Raw genomic sequence first — 24,706 nt, forward strand, 5'->3', positions numbered from 1 at the left:
AAGCTAGCTTATTGTTTTGCAAATACTTTTATTTATTTAACTGTGACATACTTCATACCATAACAACTATATCTGTATTCTAAAATACGAATCGAAATGTGAGAGACGTGTAGACTTTCTCCCTTTCTATTCCCCGTTGGTTAAACAGTCCACCGGGAGCGATTAGCTGCCAGTCTGCTCATAGATGACGTCTGCAGGGAGCTCCCGGGGTGGAAACAGAAACGTAATCACCCAGTCTTGCCAGTTGATCTCCTAGACGTTCATAAAGTCCACGCTTCTCACCTCAGCCCCGCACTCTCTCCCACTTCTTCAGAGCTTCACCAGATCCCGCCTGGGTTACTGCAACATCTAACTGGGTTCCTTGCCTTTATCTTTGAAAATCAGTGTAAGAGTGATTAAGAGTATAGTCTCCGGTGTCATGTTGCTTGAGATGAAATCCTTGCCTTAGTACTGAGACGGAGCCCTCAGGCCAGTTCTCTGACTCATCTCTGTGCTTCGGTGGCCACGCTTGCCGGTTCAGGACGACTTTAATTCTGTTTATGTCAGTACCACACCTCCCGTCTTCCATCTCTCCAGGCTGATATGATAAAGATGAAAATCACGCGCTCGATGCAGCAAGCCCTCTGCCCCTCCAGGCTCGCCCACATTTCAGCCCCTCTGTCCTCTGGGTCCCTGACTGTGCTGTGCAGTTCCATCTGCCTGGGGCTCCCTCCCTCACCCCTGCAGCCCCTCCCCCTTGAGCCCCAGCCACCCCTGTGCTCCTGCACACACGGTCCATGGTGTCCCGTTGTTTTCCTCGTCAGCATCAATCCTTATTCAGGTACATATTCAAATCACTGCTTATTTTAAATCTTTTTATATGTTGGGCTTGTGAAATCCTTGAGCAAGGGGCCTAGTTATTTTCATTCACTTAGGACAGAAAAGAAAAAAAGCTTGAGAACTACTGCTGTTCATATTTAAAGCAACAACACCAGAGCAAACTCTATACTTCAAGTGCCTTTAGTAGTCAAGGCAAGTGTCTTTGTCCTGTACACAAACATTCTTAACAAGGGTTATAGTAATTTGTCTCTAGACCTTATCTTAGCACATTCAGGGTGGTTTTAGTTGTACTGTGCTTTGGATTTCTGAAAACAAGCACAATTAAAATAAAATAATTAAGAAACGTGAGGGAAGAGTGTGAGGGATTCAGGAAGAATTTTAACAATCTTTAACCTTAAAAAATAAATAAAAACAGTAAGATAATTTTTAAAATCTATAAAACGGGGACAATAATATCTAACTCATAGTATTTCATGAAGATTAAGTGAAATAATCGTACAAGTTGCCTAGCCCAGAGCCTGCGATATCATACATCTTTAATAAACATCTATAATTTTTAACCTCTATGCTGATGTCTAGCCAGTTATACTGTATCTTTACTGACATGTTTGAGTAGACTATTGTTTATTATTGATGTATCAATATTCCTCTTTAAAGCCTAGCTCCACCCGGTGCATTGCATGTGAAAAATCATCTGAGGAAGTGAGAGAAAGACCTTGCGGTTATTTCACATTTTGTTCTTGTGTTCCACCTCACACGTTTATCTCCTCTTATTACTAACTTTCACTAACTTCTACAAAATGAAACCAGAAGAGATGGCTAGGTTTCTGGTAATTCAGTACAGGAGAGGAATATCAGGATAAAAACCTGCAATAATACATTACATTTTTTATTATTCTGACATTTGTTTGGGTCATTAAGCAGCAACATTATTCATTTTGAAGAAAATTAACGAACAAAGGGAACCACTCATTAATACCAAAGTTTTATAGCAGTTTATAAAATTGAGAGAGCCTCGTTTTCCCCTGTTTCTCCCAGGGTGATGAAATGAAGAAGCTGGGAATACAGCCTATTCCCATGATGGACAGAGACAAGAAGGACGAAGTCCCACAAGGCCAGGTATGAATTGTGTTGTAAAGTCCAATCGTTTACAGTGGCCATAACAGCGGATATGAATAAGAAGCACATGCAGTCTTATAGGACCTGGAACCACCTGAAGTCTCCATTTAGATGGACTTGGAGCATAGTAAGACCACGAATGGGAAACCCTAGTTGGATTTAAAGGATTCACAGCTAGCCTTGTCATCATCACCTCTTCTACGGATGAAATTGCAGTCAATTGCAGGCTTTCTTTTCTTACTTGAAATAGAGGGGATGGATGAATTTGAATTGTTGATATTTTTAACAAGCAGAAAATATTTTGTCATCAAACGTACAAAGATATTTTTTGGAGAATAGCATTATAGATTTTGATTAGGTCCACCTTTCCTAACAAATAATGCATATATTTTAGTACATTTTGAGTTTTGTCTTACCATAACCTAGCACTAATTATTCTCTTTTCAGGTCTTACTACATAATTTATGTTAATTTTTGATGTTTCGAGAGCTCTCGTGCCTTGTTAGTTTTGCATGTGTGCGTGTGTGGTGTGATGTATTCCTTTTATTATGGTCCTTTTAAACTCTCAATCTTCTAACGTCATAATAAGGATGTTAGTTATGGACAAATAATATAAAATTCAGTTTAGAAAACATTTCAGAAAATTCACAAGATGAAGGTTTTGGATAAGTTCTCAAATTTTCCTACTTTATTTATTTAAAGGTAAGTTATTAACTCTTAATACAAAAGTTTAAGCTTGTCCACAGCTCTTGGAGGGCACAGCCCAGCAAGAGGTGGCGTGATTTTCTCGCCATCATTGCCTCTGGGGAGCCGTTCACTTGTTCGTATCCTTAACCAGTTCTTCTAGCAGGAGGCCCACTTTCCGTCTCTGCTGACTGTGTACTGACATGCCTACCATGCATGTTGCAGGTAGATTTTGCAGTTTCGTTTTATTTTAACATTGTTTGTGGCACTTTCCCGTGTAGGTAATCACAGTGATTATCCTTTCCTGTCTTGTGTCTGCTTTTCATGTCACGTTGTAAAAGTCCTGTCCCACCCTGAGATTATATAAACATTTGCCTATATTTTCTTCAGTTATTTTTTTTATTTCATCACTTTATATTTAATTTGTTAATTCGTTTGGAATTTATCCTGTTATATGGATAAGATAGGGAGTGGATGACGTTAGCTTTTCCTTGTGAATAGTTGAGCATCGTCCCGATAGGGTGCATAAGAGAACTGAAGGTGTCTCCAGGGAATGAACTTTGTTCTCAGGTTACTTCATTAAGGGTAGCATGTTTCCGCCAAAATCCCACCTCCATTCATAGTATCAGAGAATTTTAAATACAATATTTCTGTGATCAGCTAGTATTTTACCAAATATATTGCTTCTGACTTGAGATTACTATGAAATTATTCTTTGCCATAAAAATAAAAGACTCTGCTTCCCAATAATTAGTCTCTCTCTCGAGACCTTCTGCGCCGTGGCGTCTGCTAAATATTGACACAAGAAAGTCTGTGCATGAACTGTAAAGTTAAAAATGGAAATGCGTTCATTCTAGCAAGATGACTATGATGATAGACTTTACAACAGGAGAGAGCAGAAAGGAGCCAAGTAGATTCGACTCTTCTATATTCCTTGGTGTGTCTCACCGAAATTCAGTTAAGAAACTGGTAAGCCATGGTTTGCCGGTCACTCTATCTAAGGAGCCAGTTTTATCCTGTACATGTTGTCAACCATTAGGGCAGTTATTTGTAGCCAGACAGTCTGTGTTCTCTGGTTAATCATCCAGCAGCTCTTTTCCATGTGGCCTTCAAAGGCCAGTTGGGGCCCTCATCACTTATGTGCACAGTGGCCCAGAATAATTCCTAATAAAATCTTTAATATATTTTTTAAAGTATCACAGACTAAAAACTTTAAATTCTGGCATATTGAGAGAGCTGTTACCTGAGAGGACTATGATAAGGTCAGTGAGATTTGTCGTAGGTCAAAAAAGGGAGGGAGGGGCTTCCCTAGTGGCGCAGTGGTTGAGAGTCTGCCTGCCGATGCAGGGGACGTGAGTTTGTGCCCCGGTCCGGGAGGATCCCACGTGCCGCGGAGCGGCTGGGCCCGTGAGCCATGGCCGTTGAGCCTGCGCGTCCAGAGCCTGTGCTCTGCAACGGGAGAGGCCACAAGAGTGAGAGGCCCGCGTACCGCACAAAAAAAAAAAAAAAAAGGGAGGGAGGAGATGAAGAAAATGTCAGTAAACCCAATGAAGTACCAGAGCTAAGAGTAACAAACAAGACACCCAGCAGTGGGTGATTCCTGAGTATTAAGTTGGTGAAGAGTCACCCATGTAGAAGAATAGCAGATTTGACTTTGAAATGCTAAACACTTAAAGTACTAAATCTGACCAGAGATAAAAATAGGACCTGAATTATAACTGATCTATAAAGAGAATCCCATTGAATATTGTACTTGGGTTTTAGATTAACTTCTTTTTGTTTTCCATTTTTATGTTTTACTTTGTGAATGTATTTTAATGAATTTTTAACTGTAGTCTGCAGTAGTGTTCCTTGAGCCAAAGATTACTTAGCGAAACCAGAACATTTCGTTTCTCAGGTAGGCTTGAGAAGTAGAAAATTCACTTGAGGAATATGGTGCTACTGGAATTGCTAACATGCAATTGTGTTTCTTGTCCGTGGTTTTTGCTCTGAGGCAGCTTGGATTCTACAATGCCGTGGCCATTCCCTGCTACACCACGCTCACCCAGATCTTCCCGCCCACAGAGCCTCTCCTGAAAGCCTGCAGGTATGCACAGTAGTTCAACCTGTGATGCTATTTTTTAAAAGATAAGAATGTATAGGATTTTATCTCCAAGTATATATGTGTCTTCACTACAGTTTACAATAAATGGGCTGTGTGTTTGCCTATGTAACAAGTATTCATCAAGAGTATTTATTCATAAAGTTTTGAAGTTTTGTTTGTTTGTTCGTTTTTATGACTCAGAGGTCCCTGCCCAATGCTGTTGTTTTGAAGAAGACAGTAATGTCTTTTCTGGGCTGCTGGCTTGGAAAGGGACCCAGTTTAAATCACACGGTTTATCGTTTGAATGGAAGAGATGGAATCTTGAATGACATCTTCTTTAAGTTTCATTTTCTTCCCCAAAGAAATGCAAGCCATCAACATTTGATCAGAACAGATTTCTCTGTGTCCTCTCGTCATCTTTTTGGAGGGCTAAACTCAGCTAAGAACGTTGGAAATTTTTTAAGATTTTCATCTTACTTTGAAGGGAAGTTCCTTTGGGGAAGGCGAACGGTGATGAACATTGGCTGTGTGAGTTGATTCTCTGCAGGAGAATTGGTTTCGACACGATTTTCCTAACCACTCAGCCAGAACCACACTGAGGGGCTGGAGTGGATGCACCGTTGAGGGGAGGAGAACAGACATGTGACGAGATATTTGTAAACAAAATCTGAGGATTTAGTGTGCTCCCATTCTCTGCTGTGGAAACTTACCTGACGAACTCATTCTTTAAGGAAAACAAACTAACAAGCAAGAAAATTTTTTAAAGATCCTGCTTTTTCCTATTTAAGTGATTCTCTTTCTTCTCTGCTTCTGTGGAGATGAACAGAACATCCCAGTGTATTTTGTTGCACCATCACTGGCCTTAATCAGTAGCTAGTTTCTGAAAATATTATATTATTCCCTAAGGGCTCAGCCATATGGACAGTTTGGAGTGTGAGTGAGTATTCATTCTTGATGGAGTCAGGTTGGAAAAATGAATGTCCCACCAAAGCAAAAAGAGTATCAATTGAAATCCAAGGAGCGTGTTGTTAAAAAAAAAAAAAAAAAAATAGATGCAGGCATTACTCAGTTCTTTTTGTCCAAAAATTCTCTGTATTTGCGCTAAATATTTAGAACCAGCAGAATGAAGGCTTGCTATTGTTATCAAGCTCTGGGGTTGTTATTCAGCTCTCTCAGCAGTTTTGATGCCTTCTTGCTACTGTGGACTTGGCTAAATTGCATAATCCCTTAAAGCCCATTTCAATATGATTAAAACTTGAAAAATTCATCATGTGTCATTGTATCCAAGGAAACACGACAAAGTTAGTGGGTGTTTTTTTTTTTCCAATATATCAAAAAAAATCTCTTCAGGTTCTGGGAAAATGATACCTGATGACATAGGACAAAAGCTAAACTGTTACATTTTTCAGGTTATATTTTAGGGGTTTCTTTTGTCCAAAGGTATCTTAGCAGGTCTTCTTTGCGTGAATTTTGTGTTTGCTAACGCTAAGGTTCCCTTCTGATTTCGACTTTGCCTGTGAGGAAGCAAGGTGCAAGGTGGGGAATGTTGACGAGGCCTCTGCGAGGTTAGCCGGGCCAGCAGGGTGGGTGGTGGTCAGGCAGCGGGAGTTCTCACACCATCGGAGGAGAGGAAGATGCTGCAACCCTCGAGCTGCAGATACTGAGACGGGAAGATAGGAGGTGGGGGAGTGAGGCTGTGTTTGAGACTAGAGGCCACCGGAGCACAAATACAACCTCGTAACGAGGAACTTTCAAAAGTTTGTAGCAGGTGTAACTTATGGTGCCTTTCTAATACGTGACACGGTGTTCAAAATAAGGCTTCTCCCCGGTCTCGCGTGTGAAGGGGATGGAGCCGCCCCGGGGGGACACATGCTTCCCCCCATGGGGTGGGAAGGCCTGGACGGAGGTGTCGTCGGTGGATGAACTTGCGGCTCCGGGCCCCTTCCACCCTTTCCCCCCATCCCACGTGTCCTCGGTGGTCACCCGTTGGCTCAGTCCCCTTTCCAGCGAATCCCAACTAAGAAACGAGCTGGTGGGACAGGGCTTTGGTGGTTGAGGCTCCTCTGAGGAGACTGAGCAGTGGTGCCAAGTCGGGGGACAGGCTGGGAGCCTGCAAGCTGGTTATAGTCAAGGTCACCAGAGTCAAAACGACACCCAAAAGCCATCAGGCTGAGTTATGCCACCGGATGGTGTGGATGATTGTTGGGACAGAGTCCAGAAATCCTTTCTGAAACAGCCCCTGTCGCTGCGTCTCTTATTCCAGGAATAACCTGAGCCAGTGGGAGAAGGTGATTCGAGGGGAGGAGAGTGCCGTGTGGATCTCGAACCCGCCGGCGGCCCAGGGGACCTCGGAGAAGCTGCCCGTGAAGATCGACGACTGATGGCCGCCCCTGAGCCCTCCCACCTGAAGATGTTCATCTTGCTTCTTTGACTTTTCTTCCTTTTAGTTTTGTGGGGGGAACCTACACCTGGTAACTGGGATGCAGACCTCTTCAAGAAGGTACCATCAAGCAAACACATCCAGCAGACGGCTCCCTGCCAGGCTCCTCTGTACTGCGTCACAGACGGTGATCAGCCAGGACCAGAAATCCGCAGCCCCGGTGACTCCTTGTGAACTGGCCTTTTCTAATGGGCTAATATAGCTGAGGCCTTAATGGAAACGGACAATTGTTCGGAAGGGGGTACTTTTCCACTGTATCTTTCCAGTGAGGGTTAAAACGGTACTATTAGGATATTGTACTTTGGCTTTAACACCAGTGTTGCTTTGATGTTGTTGGTTATAAATAGGAACTTTTACGTGTTACTCTTGTGGATGTTCATGTGTGACCTACTTGTAATTAGCGTGAATCGTAGCAGACAGCCTCAGACACGTGGCATCGAGGTTACAGAGTAAGAAGCACCTTTCTGCAATCAGTGATGGAAAATCGATCCTTCTTCAAAGCCTCACGAATTAAAAGTTAGGTGGACTTAAAGCGTGCTCTGTAAGCTTATACTACGGGGCTTAGATGAATAAATTTAACACTAAAGGAAGCAGATTTTCTATCCCCTTGAGACGAGACGCAGGTATACATCATACTAAATCTCAGAAATCCAAGTATCAATTCAAAAAATGTCAGAGAATATTTTTTCTTTATTTGTTTCTTTATTGTAGTCTTGGCAAATTTCCTAAACCCTTTACATAAAGAACAAAATAAAAGCAAGGCATACAATTTTTTTTCAACGGACAAGTCTTACGGATGTAAAATGTGAATTTTTAACAATGATTCTTTGACGTTTTCAGTCGATGTCATTGCAAAATCTTAAACTCACATTCTACAAATTATTTAATGACAAGACCATACATTTCTCCTAAAATCGATTAAACCATAACATCTAAGCCCCCTGGAGTCTTCACCGCGAGCCGCTCATTCATCTCCTGTTTGTACTCCCCTCATGCTCGTGCGCTCTCCACGGTCTTTCGTAAGCTCTCTGCCCTCGGCAGCTGCATCGGGGCCCATCTCTGTTCTCTTTGCTCTGCTCAAGATCAAGTATCTACAGAGACACCTGCGTCTGCAGAGTCTCTCCTGTATCAGTGTTGGTAGGCTCATATACTCTACAATGTAAATGTTTTGAAAAAATATACAAAAGTAATAGTCTGGACCCCCTCCTACAAGGATTATAAACCAGTCACTTCTGGTGCATAGTGAATGCTTTAAAGATTTTTAGCACAATGACATGGTAACCTCCGAAGCTGTGCAAGTCCTGACCTGAAGGAATTAGAGTCTCAGAAGCGCTAGGCTGAGCCATAACAAATGGCTTATCCACGATCCTCGAAGCAGGAAACTGGAATATTACTTTCAATGAAATAAATTTTTAAAAATATTCTTCTACATATCCAATACTATACACGTTGTTGTTCATATGAGCTTGGTTTTTGCAAAAATGATGAAATCAGGTGTTTCTATAATATGGCTTATTTGTGTTGCAGCAGAGTTAGCTAGACATAAACATAGTTCTTATTTTAAAATTAACACTGTGTGTTCAGTTTCCTTATGGGCTTCTGAAAGTTGCCATCTTCCTTACATGGAGCTCCATTTGCTACTATAATTATACAATATGAGGTAAAACGAAATAACAAAAGAGAGCGAATACCACTGTGGCTAGGTACACACACACATGGATGTACGTAGCTGTGTACACATAGACATTCATGTAGGTACACACATGTATGTAGATACACACATATATATGTGTGAGAGAGAGGCAAACACATCTTTGAAAAGTAAAAATCAGCCCCATTCTTCAAAAAGTGATTTTTCATGTTGGAAAATGTATGTGGTTTGATATAGAGCTGACTAGAAAGAGTCCTTTCTCATGTTAATGTATTCACAGAACTGAATTCTAAAAAGTTGCATACATCCAAGCTTTCTACAGCCAAATGTATGAAACTGGACCCATGAGATTCAACTTTAATCCCAAAAGTTACTTAGGTCATCTAACTGAACCTGGAGACTGAATTGCAAGGGGAAAGGAAATATCATTGAAGACTATTGTTTAATTAAAAGGATTTTAAAAGAGTGCATGAATTCTGCTTCTTGAAATAGACAACAGTCACGGGGGAGGAAATGCTATGGCTATTTTTGCATTTTTAAGGTTGCTGTTCTGACATGATTATTAGAGAAAAGTATCTTATTTTGGCATACCCAGGTGTATTGCATTATGTGACCTGTACTTTGAACAGTAGTTTCCCAAAGAAACGTTTATGGAGTTATCGGTTGGTTGATTTCTTGTGAAATAGTCATAATAGAAGCAAAGTTCGAACAAAGGACTGTATTCTAATGTAAACTGTTACTATTACTTTAACCGTGTGTAAGATTGACTTAGGAATCATAGATTTACCTAAACTGAAAGGGCCTCAGATGCAGTGATATTTAGTTAACAATCTGTTTTGGAAAACACACAGTTGAGTATTTTGTATCTCGGCAGATTTATCTAGCAGACACGCTTTTGAGTTCTGTTTCGTCTTTTCCCCCGATTTTTTCTTTAAAGGGCGGATGGTTTTTATGGCCAAAGTTTTGATGAGTTTCTCATTAAAGTGGTATTTTGTATTGGGCCAAAGTTTCCCTGTTCAGTATAAGTTTGGTAATCAGCTGTGAGTATATGTAGAATATTTGATTTGCAAAATTTTTTATTGGTTCTGCTGATTTATAATAGATACAGTTTTATCATCAAATGCAATTATTCCATTCAGAGATAGTGAATATATTTTTTAACTAGAAATTTTCTTGGAAATGCATGCTAACAACGTGAACTATTGAACTTGGGCAGCGGAATAAAATTCTAAAAAATGCAAGTATCTGATTAATTACTAGTTGTGATTTAATTAAATAGAAAATCTTAAATGCAATTAATGTGGAAAGGAATTCTAAAAAATGACCCTTTTTTTTTTTTTTTTTGCGGTATGCGGGCCTCTCACTGCCGCAGCCTCTCCCGCCGCGGAGCACAGGCTCCGGACGCGCAGGCGCAGCGGCCACGGCTCACGAGCCCAGCTGCTCCGTGGCATGTGGGATCTTCCCGGACCGGGGCACGAACCCGCGTCCCCTGCATCGGCAGGCGGACTCTCAACCACTGCGCCACCAGGGAAGCCCAAAAATGACCCTTTTACTAGGGCAGGAATTGTGATCCATTTCCCAGCTTTAGTTATTTCTGAGAAGCACGTGAGAAAACAATGTTGGAAGAGAGACCAGGTTTTGAATTAGTCACACACCGTTGTCCTCCAGCCCGACTCTTCTCTCAATGGAAAAGCATCTGTGCAGACAATCACCGTACTGCTCGGGGTGACTTGTTCTCACAGCGGCAGAAGCAGAGCTGATTCAGAACTAGACCCGCTCAGTGTAGGTTTCCTCTCTTTAGCGTGCTTTTATGCAGTCAACCTCAGTGAATTTTGCTTTCTCTGTTTGTACATGATACTCATAGACGCATAAATCCTTAGCTTCCGGGATTGCTTAATAGATTTAGCTTTGAGTGTTATGTTGCTGGTCTTTTAACCCAGAGTAGGGTTTGAGTTTTAATAGGACTAAGTGATTCACCACGCCTCGGCCTGTGCCTTTATTTTAAACTCTGTAATCTTACCTCTTCATTCGTATATTCATTGTTTTGCCTTCTTGCTTAACTATAATTAAAAACATTTCAAGGGACACATCCATGGTTAATTTTATCAAGTGGAATGAGTTAGGATCATTCTCTCCTTATCAGCTTTCTATCCCTTATTTTATTTCATTCACAGTCACCCTTGTGACCATAACCGATGAACTGTTCAGATTCAGTCTTTTTTGCAAGAACTTCCAAGAACTGTGACACTGATTATGATGTGATTTTGTCGGTTTTTTCAGGTACATATGCATGATTTAGATTTTGAAGATCACTTCTATCTTTGTAGATTTCAAATGTATTTGCTTTCTACACTTGGCTGATTTTATTCAGGATTTAATTCTTTAAAAACATATTCATTTAGTCACCTTAGTGTCTCCCTTCTATTGCAAGTATTAATCGGATTTTAAAATCACTGTAAAATGTAAATTAGCCGAGTATGCCGTCAGTGATGGTTTCCCCAGGCTTGTCTGTAGTGCATGGCTAGTATATTTTTACCTTTGCATTAAGTATTTATCCTGATACACATTTTGCCAATTCCTTTAAGCACTTAAGTTTAAATTAGTGATACCCAATGCAGTGCTTACACTTTTTGTTTTTTGTCTTTTTTTTTTTTTCTTTACTGGATATTTTAGTTGTCTGAAGCACTAGATACATTTATGTGATGATAAGAATAGAAAAAAAGGAAGAAAACAGTTTTGATGCTGTTCTGGTTCTAAATTGAAAAGATGGGACAAAGTGAAAGACAAGAAACACGTCTGAAATCCAAAGAAGTATTACTACCTTCACCCGAACTCTGAGCTTTTCCCTTCTCTGACTGACAGTGGAAGGTCCTGCAGAGCTGACCGCCCTGAGAGCCTGCAGCCCTGCGTGTACCTCTGCTGGGCATGGGTTAGCGTTACCCCAGGACCCGGGCCAAAACTTCCAGCCAGATCACGCTTGCCAGTTAGGGTAGTCGGTTTCCACACATCAAGTTTCAGCTAGTACTTTTGAGGAACCGTACATTCACTGAAGCTTAAGTGGAAAGGTTTTATTCCTATTGCAGGATAAGTTTTAAAAGTGTGTTATCCAGTACCCTAGTCCACCTAAAATATCACCCTCTCCTGGGCATTGCAGCTTTTGTTTTTTCTTTAGTTCCCAGTCTTGTGCCGTATCTCAAATATACTGTGTAAGCGACATATGGGAACACTCTTCCGTGTGACCTGTTGGATGGTGGATGCCCTTTATATTCACTTAGTGTGTGCACACTGAGAGTAGACGTAGTTGTAGAAGGTGTTTCTATACCACACCCCCCACCTGTTCACCGGAACCCACCCAGTGACCCACCGGAAAAAGTGTGCGTGCCCAGAACACTGTGAAACAGTTACCAAAATTTGTAGAAATGCAGCATCTTGACTCTTTCTGAAAAGAAGGGGTGACTTTTTTTTTTTTTTTTTTTACAAGTCCTTATGAACAAAGGAGATCCTCTATCCCTGCCTAGCCAAGGCAACTAAGAGTTTGCTGGTGATAATCTCCTTGCTGACCAGAAGCTGCTGGAGTGGAATACAGGTTACAAGCTGTCAAAAATACAGTGCTCGTTATAAGCTGATTCGTAGAGTCGATGGATCTGTATCCAAAGTTTTAATGGGCTCACTTTTGGAAGGAGAAGGAATTTTGAGTTAACAATGTCCAACTTCATTACAGTGACTAAGTTATAAATTTAAAAATATTTTATATGTATGACACACAAAAACTTTGTAAAAGGCACAAGTGCAATAATTTAAAGAGGTCTTAACTTTGCATTTATAAATTATAAATATTGTACATGTGTGTAATTTTTCCATGTATTCATCTGCAGTCTTTGTATTTAAAAGAAACCTTTACTGTCATGTTTGTATAATATAACAATAATCACTGATTATAACCTAGGCAAGTTGTAAATAAATCCATAATTCAAACAGCCAGTATATATGCATATATGGGTGTTACTTCGCAAACTCTTTGTTTTACTTACATGCTTAGAGCAGCAAGAAACCTTTGTTGATATGTAATTATACATTTAAAGTATATATATATGTATGATACATGAAACATATGTAGAGATGTTCATAATTTTAATGGCTATCCTTCGGTGTGAATAATTGAATACAAGAGTTTTTAAAATATCACCTTTCACGTTCATCATTTGTTCTCACGTGTGGGGAAGGTAAGAGAGAGTTGCAGCTTCATAAAAGTTCACGTGCAAACACTCCAAGCCTTGTCTGCAGAGGAGAGACCAAGTTCACACTGGAGCAACGTGGCATGTTTGCTTCAGCCATTTTCTAGCAGAAAGGATGAGACAACATAAAATGTTAAATTTTACACGATGATTTGTATTAACTCCACTGTGTAATTTTAAAAGTGAAAAGACTCTTTGGGAAAAGTGTGGTCTTTTAGAAAGACTGCTTCATGTTACAAAACTCCTGGGCCCCAGTGCCAAGGCTGGTTCCTGAAACAGCTTCCCCACTGGCAGGGCTCCCAGGACCAGTCCAAGCCCACACGGCTTAAGAGTGGGAAGGACTCCACGGGGAGGGCGTGTTTACACTAAGCGCTGGGATTCTCTCTGCTAGGAAAAAAAGAATGTTCTCAGCTCAACTCACAGTATCCTCATGGCTTCATCTTTAAAACTCCGCTTAAAGTAATGGTGTTTATTTGGCACTCTCTGCTTGCCATCAGGTGGGCAGGGAAATGATAAATATTTAAGACCAGAATGTTAAAGCTGAATCGCATCCCAAGACCCTCTCTAACCAAAAACGTATTAGAGCTACATTCGGGAGTGAATGAAATAAATGTTTCCTGGAATAAAGACTTGTTGCATTGTTAAGCGTGGGTGTCCACGGCCTCATTCCTTGTTAATTAGACGAACGTAGAAAGACCTTAAAATGGAATTCTGCGCACCAAGCTCTTACTGATGGACTGCTCTCCGAGTACACAGCACTGTGCATGTTGTAGACAGGACTTTTGTTAAATATTCATTTCCTGTGAAACTGTAGCAAATGTTTACTGTGTTAAAAATAAATTTCATGAGCTAATATCTCCAGAAACTTATTTGGTAATTGAGCGTGCAGATTGGTTCTCTGTAAAGCTGATCGGAATTTGAACCCTTATCTTTATTACACAGGTTTGACTTTTCCATCAGACTTACCATAACCAGGAGCTGTTTCCACACCAAAGGAACCCTAAAAACACAACAGTATTAAGCAAACATTTATTCAGCAAGTGTGTCGGGCGCCTGATGTTCCGGGAAGTGCAGGGAGGGGCGGCTGGGAGTCAAGGGCAGGAGTAAGTCTTCCTTCCCCGAGGCCTTCTGTCACCTTGCTGTGACTTGCTGTGCCCTTGTCCCCTCCTGTGATGACTGTTTTCAGAGGCCCAGTTCTGGGAGAGACAAAAGGGAAACTACATATTTTTTGACCTGAGAATCGCACGTATTTAACAAGACAGTTTTTTAAATCTTCCAAATAATACACAAATGATGCGGTTCGCAAGAGGACACACGGAGCCTGATGAAACAGAAACCTCCATAAGCCGTTCCTGCATCCCTCTCCACCCTCCCCACGGCCCTCTCCCACCATCACGTATAAGGGAGCCGGTTGAGATTTTTCCTCGATTGATGTTGAGGGGAGAAAGGAAAGTGACTAGAAAATAAAACCAGGCATTTATTTGAAACACCAACGTCCAAATGTTTATTTGGTAACGGTATACATTTCGATAATGTCGGCCTTGTTGATGTCCGTGTCATTAATTAGGTAGAATTCTTGCTCAGAAAGATATTTTTAGAATAGGGTAAATGCTCAGTCATCAACAAAACAGTCAAACATTTTAACACACAGAATGACTAAGATACATTATTATATTAATGTATGTTAAGAAAATAACACTACCTGCTTAACCTGGCAGTAACTAAAGAAGCCATGCATCAAAACACCTGTTTCCTAAGCCTTCCTGGTAAACTGAATTCTGTCCTTGTGAAACTATGACTGTCAGAGTTTGGACTTGAGGGTCACTGGTTTGACCTTCCACCAGCAACTCGAGGTCACTTATTCGCCACCTCTGGTAGATGGTCCTCCAAGTGGACACCGCTTCAGGGGTGGAGAACACGTTCCCATAATGCAAACCAGACCATTGCCTGACAGCTCTGGCTGCCAGAGGGCTTTTGCTAAAGTTGTCCTGAAATCTGTAGCTTTATGATTTTTCTTCCGAGACGCTCGTTCTGTACTTGCAGCAACACAGGTACCTCCACTTCCTCTTTCATCGGACCACCTTTCAGTTACCTATCTGGATGCTATCTGGCCTCCTGCGCTTAAGCTAGTCTCATTTAAAACAGTGTAACTTGGCTCAGGGGCCCGTGCAGTTCTCGACATCCTCCCCATAGAAATTTGCCAGTGGCCTTCTGCTGGGCCTGTACTTACTAGAGAACCAACTGTCGGGGTCATCAGCTGGCACTCTGGGTGCATCTCCTACACCTCCCGTCTCCGTGGCTCTGTCATCCCAAGGCGCACCTGTTCTTGGCTCTTCCCACATGTCCTTTCACGAACACGCCCCGTAATGGTCTCTCTCTTGGGATAACCTCCGTCTGGCTTCTGCTGAGTGCATCCTTAGAGGCACGAGTGTTCCCTCGTCTGTTCAAGAATCTCTGTTCCTCTCGCTCAGTGATCTGCTCCCTCCTGACTGTGCTCACTCGGGACAGGGATGCACCCCAAGCCCGGACGGAAATAACAGAGGTTAACATATATCGAGCACTTACTATGTGTCTGGCCCTCTAGGTACTACTTGGATCAACTGAGTATTCGACAATTCTATAAATTATGCGTGCTACTGCCGCCATTTAAAGGTGAGGAAAATGAAACCCAAGGAAGTTAAGTAGCTGGTGAGAGAGAAAGCAGGCTGGGCTCGTCCAGGGCCAGAGACCCACACGCAAGCACCCTGCCATCCTGGGTGAGCCTGGCTTCACTGCCTGCCGGTAAAGGGCGCCTCTTGACTAATGTAGACACATGGAACCTTGGAGGCGCCCGTGAAGACCGACCCCAGAGCACTTGGTGCTTTATAAGCAAGCCTCCTTCCCTGCCCTCCCTCGGTGAGGACCTGAACGGGGACTCAAAGGGGAGAAACCGCACTCAGCTGTCGAGCTGCAAAATCACACGGGGAAACTCAGATGAAGTCTTAAGAGAAACGCTTCTATGGGTGTTTATAAGCTGACAGTCTGGCTGAAAAGAGTTGTCCCCAGACCGTTCTGTCCCGGTACTGAGGGTCGCATGGCCCCGGGGAGGACAGACTGTGGAGAAGAAAGCTGTCGAGGTGTCAGCGTGCCGTCTCCACCAGGTGAGAACCGTGCAGGGGGGGATTCACCCCGGACCTGTTCTGTGGAATCTGGTCAACAGGATCCTGGCGCCCACTTTTCTCCTAGAGCTCGGAGAGTGGGTGCAGGTCGCAGCTGAAGCCTCAATCAGCCTGCGGGGCGGGCTGCCTGGGCCGCCGGGTGAATACAGCCCATGCCCTGCTCTGGGGGTCACGGCCCCTCTCTGGGGGGGGTCACAGCCCCGCTCTGAGGGTCACAGCCCCGCTCTGGGGGGAGGGTCACGGCCCCACTCTGGGGGGAGGGTCACAGCCGCACTCTGGGGGTCACAGCCCCGCTCTGGGGGGTCATGGCCCAGCTCTGGGGGTCACGGCCTTGCTCTGGGGAGGTCACAGCCCCGCTCTTGGGGGAGGGTCACGGCCCCACTCTGGGGGGAGGGTCACGGCTCCGCTCTGGGGGGGGTCACAGCCTCGCTCTGGGGGTCACAGCCCCGCTCTGGGGGGTCACGGCCCCGCTCTGGGGGTCACGGCCCCGCTCTGGGGGTCACGGCCCTGCTCTGGGGGTCACAGCCCCGTTCTGGGGGCGGGGTCACAGCCCTGCGGACCTCCTTCCTGTGACGGCAGCACGTGCTGAGTGGTTGGGGGTAAAGGGGAGGGACACTGCCTCCGAGAAACCAGCCAGAGGAGCACAGACTGGCTCAGGGGACATCACTGAGCACAGAGGGGCGAGGACCAGGCAGGAGAGAGCAGCCATAGCTCCCCCCTCGCCCCCCAACCAGGCAACAACCCAGCACAGCCCGCTCCTGAGCCCGCATGACAGCACCCACCCCGTTACCCCGGCCCCCCTGCAGTCACACCCAGAATTCAGGTGGAATGGAGCAGGGAGACAGGCTTTTAATTTGACTGATTTAAAACCCAAGGGACTTCAGGACATAGTAAGTTTATCATGCCTGAATTCAGTTTCCACGTTGGACGAATTAGGAAATCAAGGCAAGTTAAATACAGTTCTAGAAAACTAGTTACATTTTTTTTTTCACTGAATTCAGGGCCAGTGCAATGTGTCTTTGCTATCTTGATATGGCTTATTCTGGGTTTCAAATTCTTCGTTCCAATAGTTTAGAGACTTATTTAACTTCTGCTTTGCCAGCATTGGCCTGAGAGCGACATGGAATTTACTAGAGTGAACACGTGCGTCTGCGCATCACGGCATTGACGAATCATAACGCAGTGCCATCACCAGGGCGGAGTCTCCTCACTAAGGGAAGTGTTAAAATCCCCTTCGTAAAAGTCGCTTCTCTTTCAGAATAAAAGTGCTACTTTTATTCAATAGCCTATTAACATTCACGGTCCGACTGAGTCAACCCAGGAGCATGAGTCAGGGTTCCCCAGAGAAGCAGAGCCAATGGGCTATACACCTGCACGTGTCTGTACGTACGTACGAATGTCTATATATATCCCGCTGGCTCTGTTTCTGTGTAGGACCCTAACACACACACACACACACACACACACACAGGCATTTATTACGAGGGATTGGCTCACGCAATTACGGAGGCTGACAAGCCCCACCATCTGCCGCCTGCAAGCTGGGGACCCAGGGGAGCTGGTGGCTTAGCTTCTAAATTCTAGTCTGAGTCCTACGACCTCAGAGCCAGGAGCAGCGATGGTGTCAGTCTCATTCCAGGGGCAGGAGAAGACCAGCGTCCGGGCTCAGGCTCAGGCAGAGGGAGCAACCCCACCACCCCTGCCTTCTGTCTATTCCGGCCCCCAGCGGCTTGGATGGGGCCACCCCCACTAGGGAAGGCGATCCGCTTGATGCTATACCGATTCCAATGCTCACCTGAGCCAGCGACAGCCTCCCAGATGCGCCGAGACTTCTGTTCAGCCAAATATCTGGTCCCCGCAGCTCAGGCATTGACACGTAACATGGACCCTCACAGCAAGACGGTGCTTTCTTCTGTCGGGGTGCTTACTCTTACTTGTAAATCGTTCTCCAGCTCACAGAGTCCTCCTCGGATCTCTGCTCTTTATGTGTGTGCTGCCTTTTGTTTTGGCCCTTTGGCCTCCTTCCAATGTGCACTGCAGAATCCAGCTGCACCTGCCCTGCTCCGGAGGCTTTGGCCGTGGTGCTGCCACTCGGGCGCTCAAACAGCTCTGCTGTCATTTCCCCGGCTGTGGTGAATTCTGACCGCGAGTCTGGCTCTGTTCCAGGCACTGGGCATCCAGCCACGGATGAAAACAAGAGAAACACTGCTTTCAAGGAGTGTACATGCAAGTGTGGAAAGACGGATGAGAAGCGAGCAAGCCAGACAGTACATAACGTGTCAAATGGGGACAGCTGTGAGGAAGAAAAGCAGGGCGGGGGGTGAGGGACGGGGGGGATATCTCTAATGAGGTGGCATTTTAGCAAATTCCTGATCAAGTGACCTTGGGGTAGGTAACAGTTGCTTGGCTATGACACAAAAACTATCAGTGATAAAACAAATAGATCAACCAGACTTCACTAACATTAAAAATATTTGTGCTTCAAAGGACAAAAAGTGAAAAAAGTGAAAAGACAACCCCCTAAGATGGAAGAAAATATTTGCACATCATAGATGCGATAAGGGACTTGTGTCCAAAATATATAAAAAACTCTTTCAACAATAAAACAACATCCAATTTCAAAATAGAAAAGGATTTGAATAGATGTTTCTCCAAAGAAGATATATAAATGGCCAATGAGCACATGCAAAGTTGTTCTACGTCATTCGTTATTCGGGAAATGCAAACCAAAGCACAGCAGTGTAGCAGGTCACTGCTACTGCAATGGCTAAAACCAAAAAGACAGACAATAACAAGTTTTGGGCAAAGATGTAGAGAAACTACAGCTATCACACGTTGCTTGTGGGATTGTAAGATGGTGTGGCCACTTCGGAAAACAGTTTGGCCCTTCCTCCACATGTTCAACTTAGAGTTTCCATATAACCCAGCTATTCCTCCCCTAGTTACATATTCAAGAAAAATAAAAACTTATTCATACAATACCTTGTACACAAATGTTCACAGCAGCATTACTCATAATATTGAAAAAGTGGAAGCAAACCCAATGTCTGTTAACTGGTGAGTGTATACTCAAAGGTGGTCCATCCACCCAACGGAAAATTATTGAGTCATGAAAAGGAATGAAGCACTGAGACCTGCTACAACATGGGTGAAACCTTGAAAACATTATGTTAAGTGAAAGAAGCCAGTTATAAAAGACCACACACAGTATGATTTCATTTATATAAAATGTTCAGAGGAGGTGAATTCATAGAGACAGAAAACTGGATCAGTGGTTACCAGGGGCTGGGGGACATGAAGATGAGGAATGATGCCGGTGTGTAGAGGGTTCCTTTCTGTGATGACGAAAAAAACTGTCCTCAAAACAGACAGTGGTGATGGCTGCACGATTTTGTGAACATACTGTAAACCACTGAAATGCGAATGTAACACCGACCTCTGAATAGACACTTCAAAAGAGTGAATCTTATGGTATGTTAATTATATTTCAATAAAGCTTATGAAAAAGAATGTGTAATTGATTATGTCACGTCGGATACATCACAAAGAAAAACCTACAAGTCCAGAATGCTCCTCAAAACAAAAAGAAGGAATAAATCCAATAGGCAGTTTTGGAGGTGACCACAACACCAACTCCTTTCTTGAAAAGAGGCAATTAAAGGTAAGAATAAAATACTTCCCTCTTTAGGAGATGAGATTCCAAATTGATGAGGGAAAGCCCTTTTTACAGAATTACATGAAAGTGGAAATAACCCTTTGCAACCCCTTGGAGCTAACTGATTTGGGCAAGGAATATCCACGGATGTGAAAGATTCTTGGAAACTGGGCAGCTTCATGACCTCAAAGCGTTACCTCCCAGCATCCCTGCTGATCACAAAGGGAAAACCCATCACCACAATAACAAGATATTATGGTCGCCCCTTCCATAGGCAGTGATCAGATTTTACATTACTAATAGTGGAAAGTACAGATCACCACCCGTGAAGGACTCTTACTTACCGAGACGTTTTGACTTAAATATACTTGGGCCTTAGACTCACTTCCACTTTGTAGGTGATATAAGGCAGGCAGCACAAAACAACCACAGCACAAAAGAAATAACCAGGCACACCTCAGAGTAGACAGTGCATGAGACAACTGGCCTGGTCTTCTCAAGGGGCCACTGTCATTAAAAAAATGGAAAAGTGTGACTGTTTTAGGTGAAAAAAGCACAACTCTGTGACTATATTAGAAAGCATCAAATTGTAAACATTAAACGGGTGAATTGTACACTGTGTAAATTATATATCAAAGCTGTTTAAAGAAAGAGGTAGCAACTAAATGTATGGGTTCTTGTTTGAAAATACAGCTATGAATGATATTTTGTGGATGATTAAGGAAAACCTGAATATCGGGCTAGGTATCAGCAGACAGAAAGCAAAGACTTACTTTTCTTCAGTGTGATAGTGTCCTGTGGTTATGGAGGAGAAGGCGGGTGCTGTAGTATTTAGGGCTAAAGACTTGTGATGTCTACTACCGATTCTCAAAAGTGTCAGCAAAAATGATGGAGAGAGAGATAAAGTGAATACGTCAAAATGTTAATATCTGAATCTGGGTGGTTGTTTAGTCTACTGTTGTTTTTTTGAAAGAATAGTACATGGTACATCTAGTGGGCATGAGTTTTACTTTACAGCATAGGTGTATAAAAGTGATAATTTTCAAAACTCAGATCTGACTGATCATTCCCCTTCCCTCCAGCTGGTGGGAACATCACCCCATTTATCACGGGTAACCTCCTCAACATCGTGTGAGAGCCCCCAGCTCTGGGTGCAGGGTGCCTCTCTGCTGGGCTCCACACTGGGTCCCGAGGACGTGCCCTTGTCCAGGACAGCTGGAGAGCAGGATTGGTGCAAGGCCCTTCTGAGATGGGGTCCACCCTGGATATCTGGGGGTCCACTCTGATGTCCTGCTCTTCGGACGCTATGAGAGACGAGTGCCACTGGAGGAGCCCCACCTACTTCTCCTCTCGAGGACTTGGACCCTCCTCTCTCTGTTCTACTACCCACTCCATCCCCACCCCACAAAGGCTCTTTTCTTTTCTTCTCCCCTGAGCACGCTTCCTCCAATGAAATGAGGTTTCCAAAACACACACTGAGTCATTCCATACAAGGTCAGCTCTCTGCCTGCATCATAAACCTCCCCGAGAACTGAGAAATCTGGAGGACAGAGCACAGATACTATGGCTGTAAATTACCCTGCAAGGCCCCCAATCCCACCACCAAAACCAGAGAAACATTTGTGGGTGCCACTCCATTTAAGGAAAAAGATGCTTTACGAAGGAAGTTCATTCAGCATTTCTCAAAGCCTGTTGCACAGAGTGGAACCTTGAAGAAAAAAAGGTCTGTGATGAAATAACTTTGGGGGCTGCTGGAAGGGTAGAATGGGTGAAGACACTCCTACTCCCGCAGATGCTGAGCGAAAACCCTTCTCAGCATTGGCTCAGACTATCCGTCAGGTGCATCTTGTGCAGGATGGAGAAGGTGGGAAACAGGCACAGGGTGGTCCAGGACCCTATCACTTGGCCAGGAGCCGGGAGCTCTGCGCCCTGCCAGGCGGGCTGGTGACAGCCTGGATTCCTGGCTGCAGAGTCGCACCTGGAACCAGACTCCATCTCAACTTTAAAATATCACTTAGACATATTTTTCTTATATTGATGTAAACTCTGGCTTGATTTCTTATGAGAGTAACAGTGTTCCCCCACTTTTCTCTGCCACATTGCTGGGAAAAGGCCCATTGGACGAACAGAAGGAAGAGCCCTCCTCTTCTGCACCCGATCTGCCTTCCCCATGAGACCTTCTCACTCGCTCTCAAAACCCAGGAGACTCTGATAGATTCCTAAGGCTTGTCAACCGGGCAAAAGCAGCCGGTTCCCAGCGGTGCAATCACCACCGTCTCTGGGTTTGTTTCGGGGAACCCACAGGCCGCCATGATTATTTTTAAAGGTGAGCAACTCTTTATCCCGATGAAAAACCAGCGATGCAAAGGATAAGTCAGAAACAGGCTGTGTAGGGAAACATCCGGATGGTTTGTTTCCTGTAGCGACAGGGACTGTCTTCCCCCGGCTCTGCCTGCGTCCCTTGGGAGGGTCCTTGTACCTTTCAGACATGTACTGGATGGTGGAATTGAATGCCCCCGGTCGGTAGGTTCTCAACCTTCCCTTCTCCACGGCCCTTTCCATAGCCATGCTCACATCTCTCCAGTCGTACAACATCAAACAAACAAAACCCATCACACCCCAGGGCAGCACCATCTACAGCGCCTGCTCTGGCTCCCACCTTCCCTCTGCTGTCCCGACAGAGACTTGGGTTGGGAGCCTGGGTTTCACCTCTACCTGGATGGAGCCTCACCTCCTGTTCTGCTCCCGACGCCAGAAGCTTCTTCCTCTGGCTCTGGGTGTGGCAGGCGGGGTCTCAGGCCAAGCATCACCTCCTCTGGGGGCAGATTCCTTGGCCAAGAGGAAGTGAGGCTGCAGGTGGAAGGAAGACTGCTGGGCAGCTGACCTTAGCCAGAGGTCATGGCCTGCGCTGTCCCCTGAGCCCAGGATCACAACGGTCCTTCTAAAGGGGAGGGGGAAGGCAGGAATCTGTGATGTGATGTGAGGAAGACTCGACCAACCTTTGACCATCAGGCACTTTTTTTTTTTTTTTGTGGTACGTGAGGCTCTCACTGTTGCGGCCTCTCCCGTTGCAGAGCACAGGCTCCGGACGCGCAGGCTCAGCGGCCATGGCTCACGGGCCCAGCCGCTTCATGGCACGTGGGATCTTCCCGGACCGGGGCACGAACCCGTGTCCCCTGCATCGGCAGGCGGACTCTCAACCACTGCGCCACCAGGCACGCCCCATCAGGCACTTTTAAAAGTAAATTTCCTTCAGTTATACTGGGATATAATGGACATTTAGCACTGTGTACGTTTAAGGTGTACAGCACATTTCCAACCTTTTGGGGTCTTGTAGTGACTTTGCCCTCAAATACCACTTAAAAATAAAGCGATGCTGCAGAAAAGCACTGTTAGGGCAGAGTCAAGGCTGCACGTGAGAAGGTGTGAGCTGCGTGGAGACAGGACTGTTATGGGTCACCCGGGCGGCTGCCCCGCTGCATCTTCCCACCTCAGCAGGTAGCCCACTGCGCTGCCTGCGATGTTCTCTGACTACCACCTGTCCCGTCAACAGTAGCCATGAAAAGAAGCGCATCTGAGTTATCTGTGGTGAGGTGGATGGACCTAGATAGAGGCTGTCATACAGAGTGAAGTGAGTCAGAAAGAGAAAAATACCATGTGCTAACACATATATACAGAATCTAAAAAAAAAGGTCCTGAAGAACCTAGGGGCAGGACAGGAATAAAGACACAGACGTAGAGAATGCACTTGAGGACACGGGGAGGGGGAAGGGTAAGCTGGGATGAAGCGAGAGAGTGGCATGGACATATACACACTACCAAAAGCAAAATATAGGTAGCTAGGGGGAAGCAGCCGCATAGCACAAGGAGATCAGCTCTGTGCTTTGTGACCACCTAGAGGGGTGGGATAGGGAGGGAGGGAGGGAGACACAAGAGGGAGGGGATATGGGAGCATATGTATACGTATAGCTGATTCACTTTGTTATACAGCAGAAACTAACACACCATTGTAAAGCAATTATACTCCAATAAAGAGGTTAAAAAAGTAATAATAAATGCGAGGGCGCCTTTGCCTTAGAAAGAAGTGGAGTAACAGCAAAGGTTTGCTTTTATATATATTTAAGATTGGAAAAAACGAGAGCACATTTGTTTTCCCAATGGAAATGTCCCATCAGGTAGAGGGAGGGAGGGAGGGAGAAGGAGAGAAGGGTCGGGGCAGAGGGGAAGACCCACAGGTGTGGTGCGGACCCCGAAAAGGCAAGCAGGCAAGGCAGCGCAAAACCCCACTGTGGGCCTTTGATGGGCGAGACTTTCCTTCCTCCACGTCCGGAGGGGGTGGGATCGGGGTGGACTTGCAGCCAGCCTTCCATTCAGTGTGTGGACCTGGAAATGCCCGTCTTGACTCTTACTACTGCCCTGTCACCGTCTCCAATACAGCACCAGAGTTATGCTTCTCAAACGGAAACCTGTGCTCACCTCTCTACTGTGTAAACTCTTCCAACAACTCCTTGCCATCTACGGGACCAAACTGAATTTCCCTCATGACGCTGCCCCGTGCACCCGGCAGCTCTCAGCATCCCTACATTTCCGCAACTTCCCCACTCGGGCTGGCATGTAATTTCCGTCTAACCTCAGGTTCCCCCTATGCATCTCTGTTTCACGCCTCCAGAGCTGAGGTCACAAAGATGTTTAAAAAGTCGGTTCAACTTTGCCCATTTCTGCTCAATGAATTCTAATAACGGAAAATGTTTATTTTTTCCAAGCCATTGGCTGTTCTGACCCACCCGAGGCTCTCCTCCCGCCCCCGGCACTTCAGTCTGGGGTCCTCGACCACTCCCTCCTCTGCGCCTTTTCCTCTGGTC

General features: G+C 44.7%; 1 protein-coding gene across 1 annotated transcript in view; it reads left to right on the forward strand.

Moving 5' to 3' along the window:
• PDE10A (phosphodiesterase 10A) overlaps positions 1-7,086 on the forward strand; it is a 303,551-nt gene extending 296,465 nt beyond the window's left edge. Inside the window, 3 exon segments of the mRNA XM_065889206.1 lie at positions 1,858-1,938; positions 4,620-4,708; positions 6,969-7,086. Of these exon segments, the coding sequence (XP_065745278.1) occupies positions 1,858-1,938; positions 4,620-4,708; positions 6,969-7,086 (288 nt within the window).
• The last annotated feature ends 17,620 nt before the right edge of the window (positions 7,087-24,706 follow it).

The sequence above is a fragment of the Phocoena phocoena genome, chromosome 12, assembly GCF_963924675.1.
Source record: "Phocoena phocoena chromosome 12, mPhoPho1.1, whole genome shotgun sequence".
In the NCBI taxonomy this organism is placed as follows: Eukaryota; Metazoa; Chordata; class Mammalia; order Artiodactyla; family Phocoenidae; genus Phocoena; species Phocoena phocoena.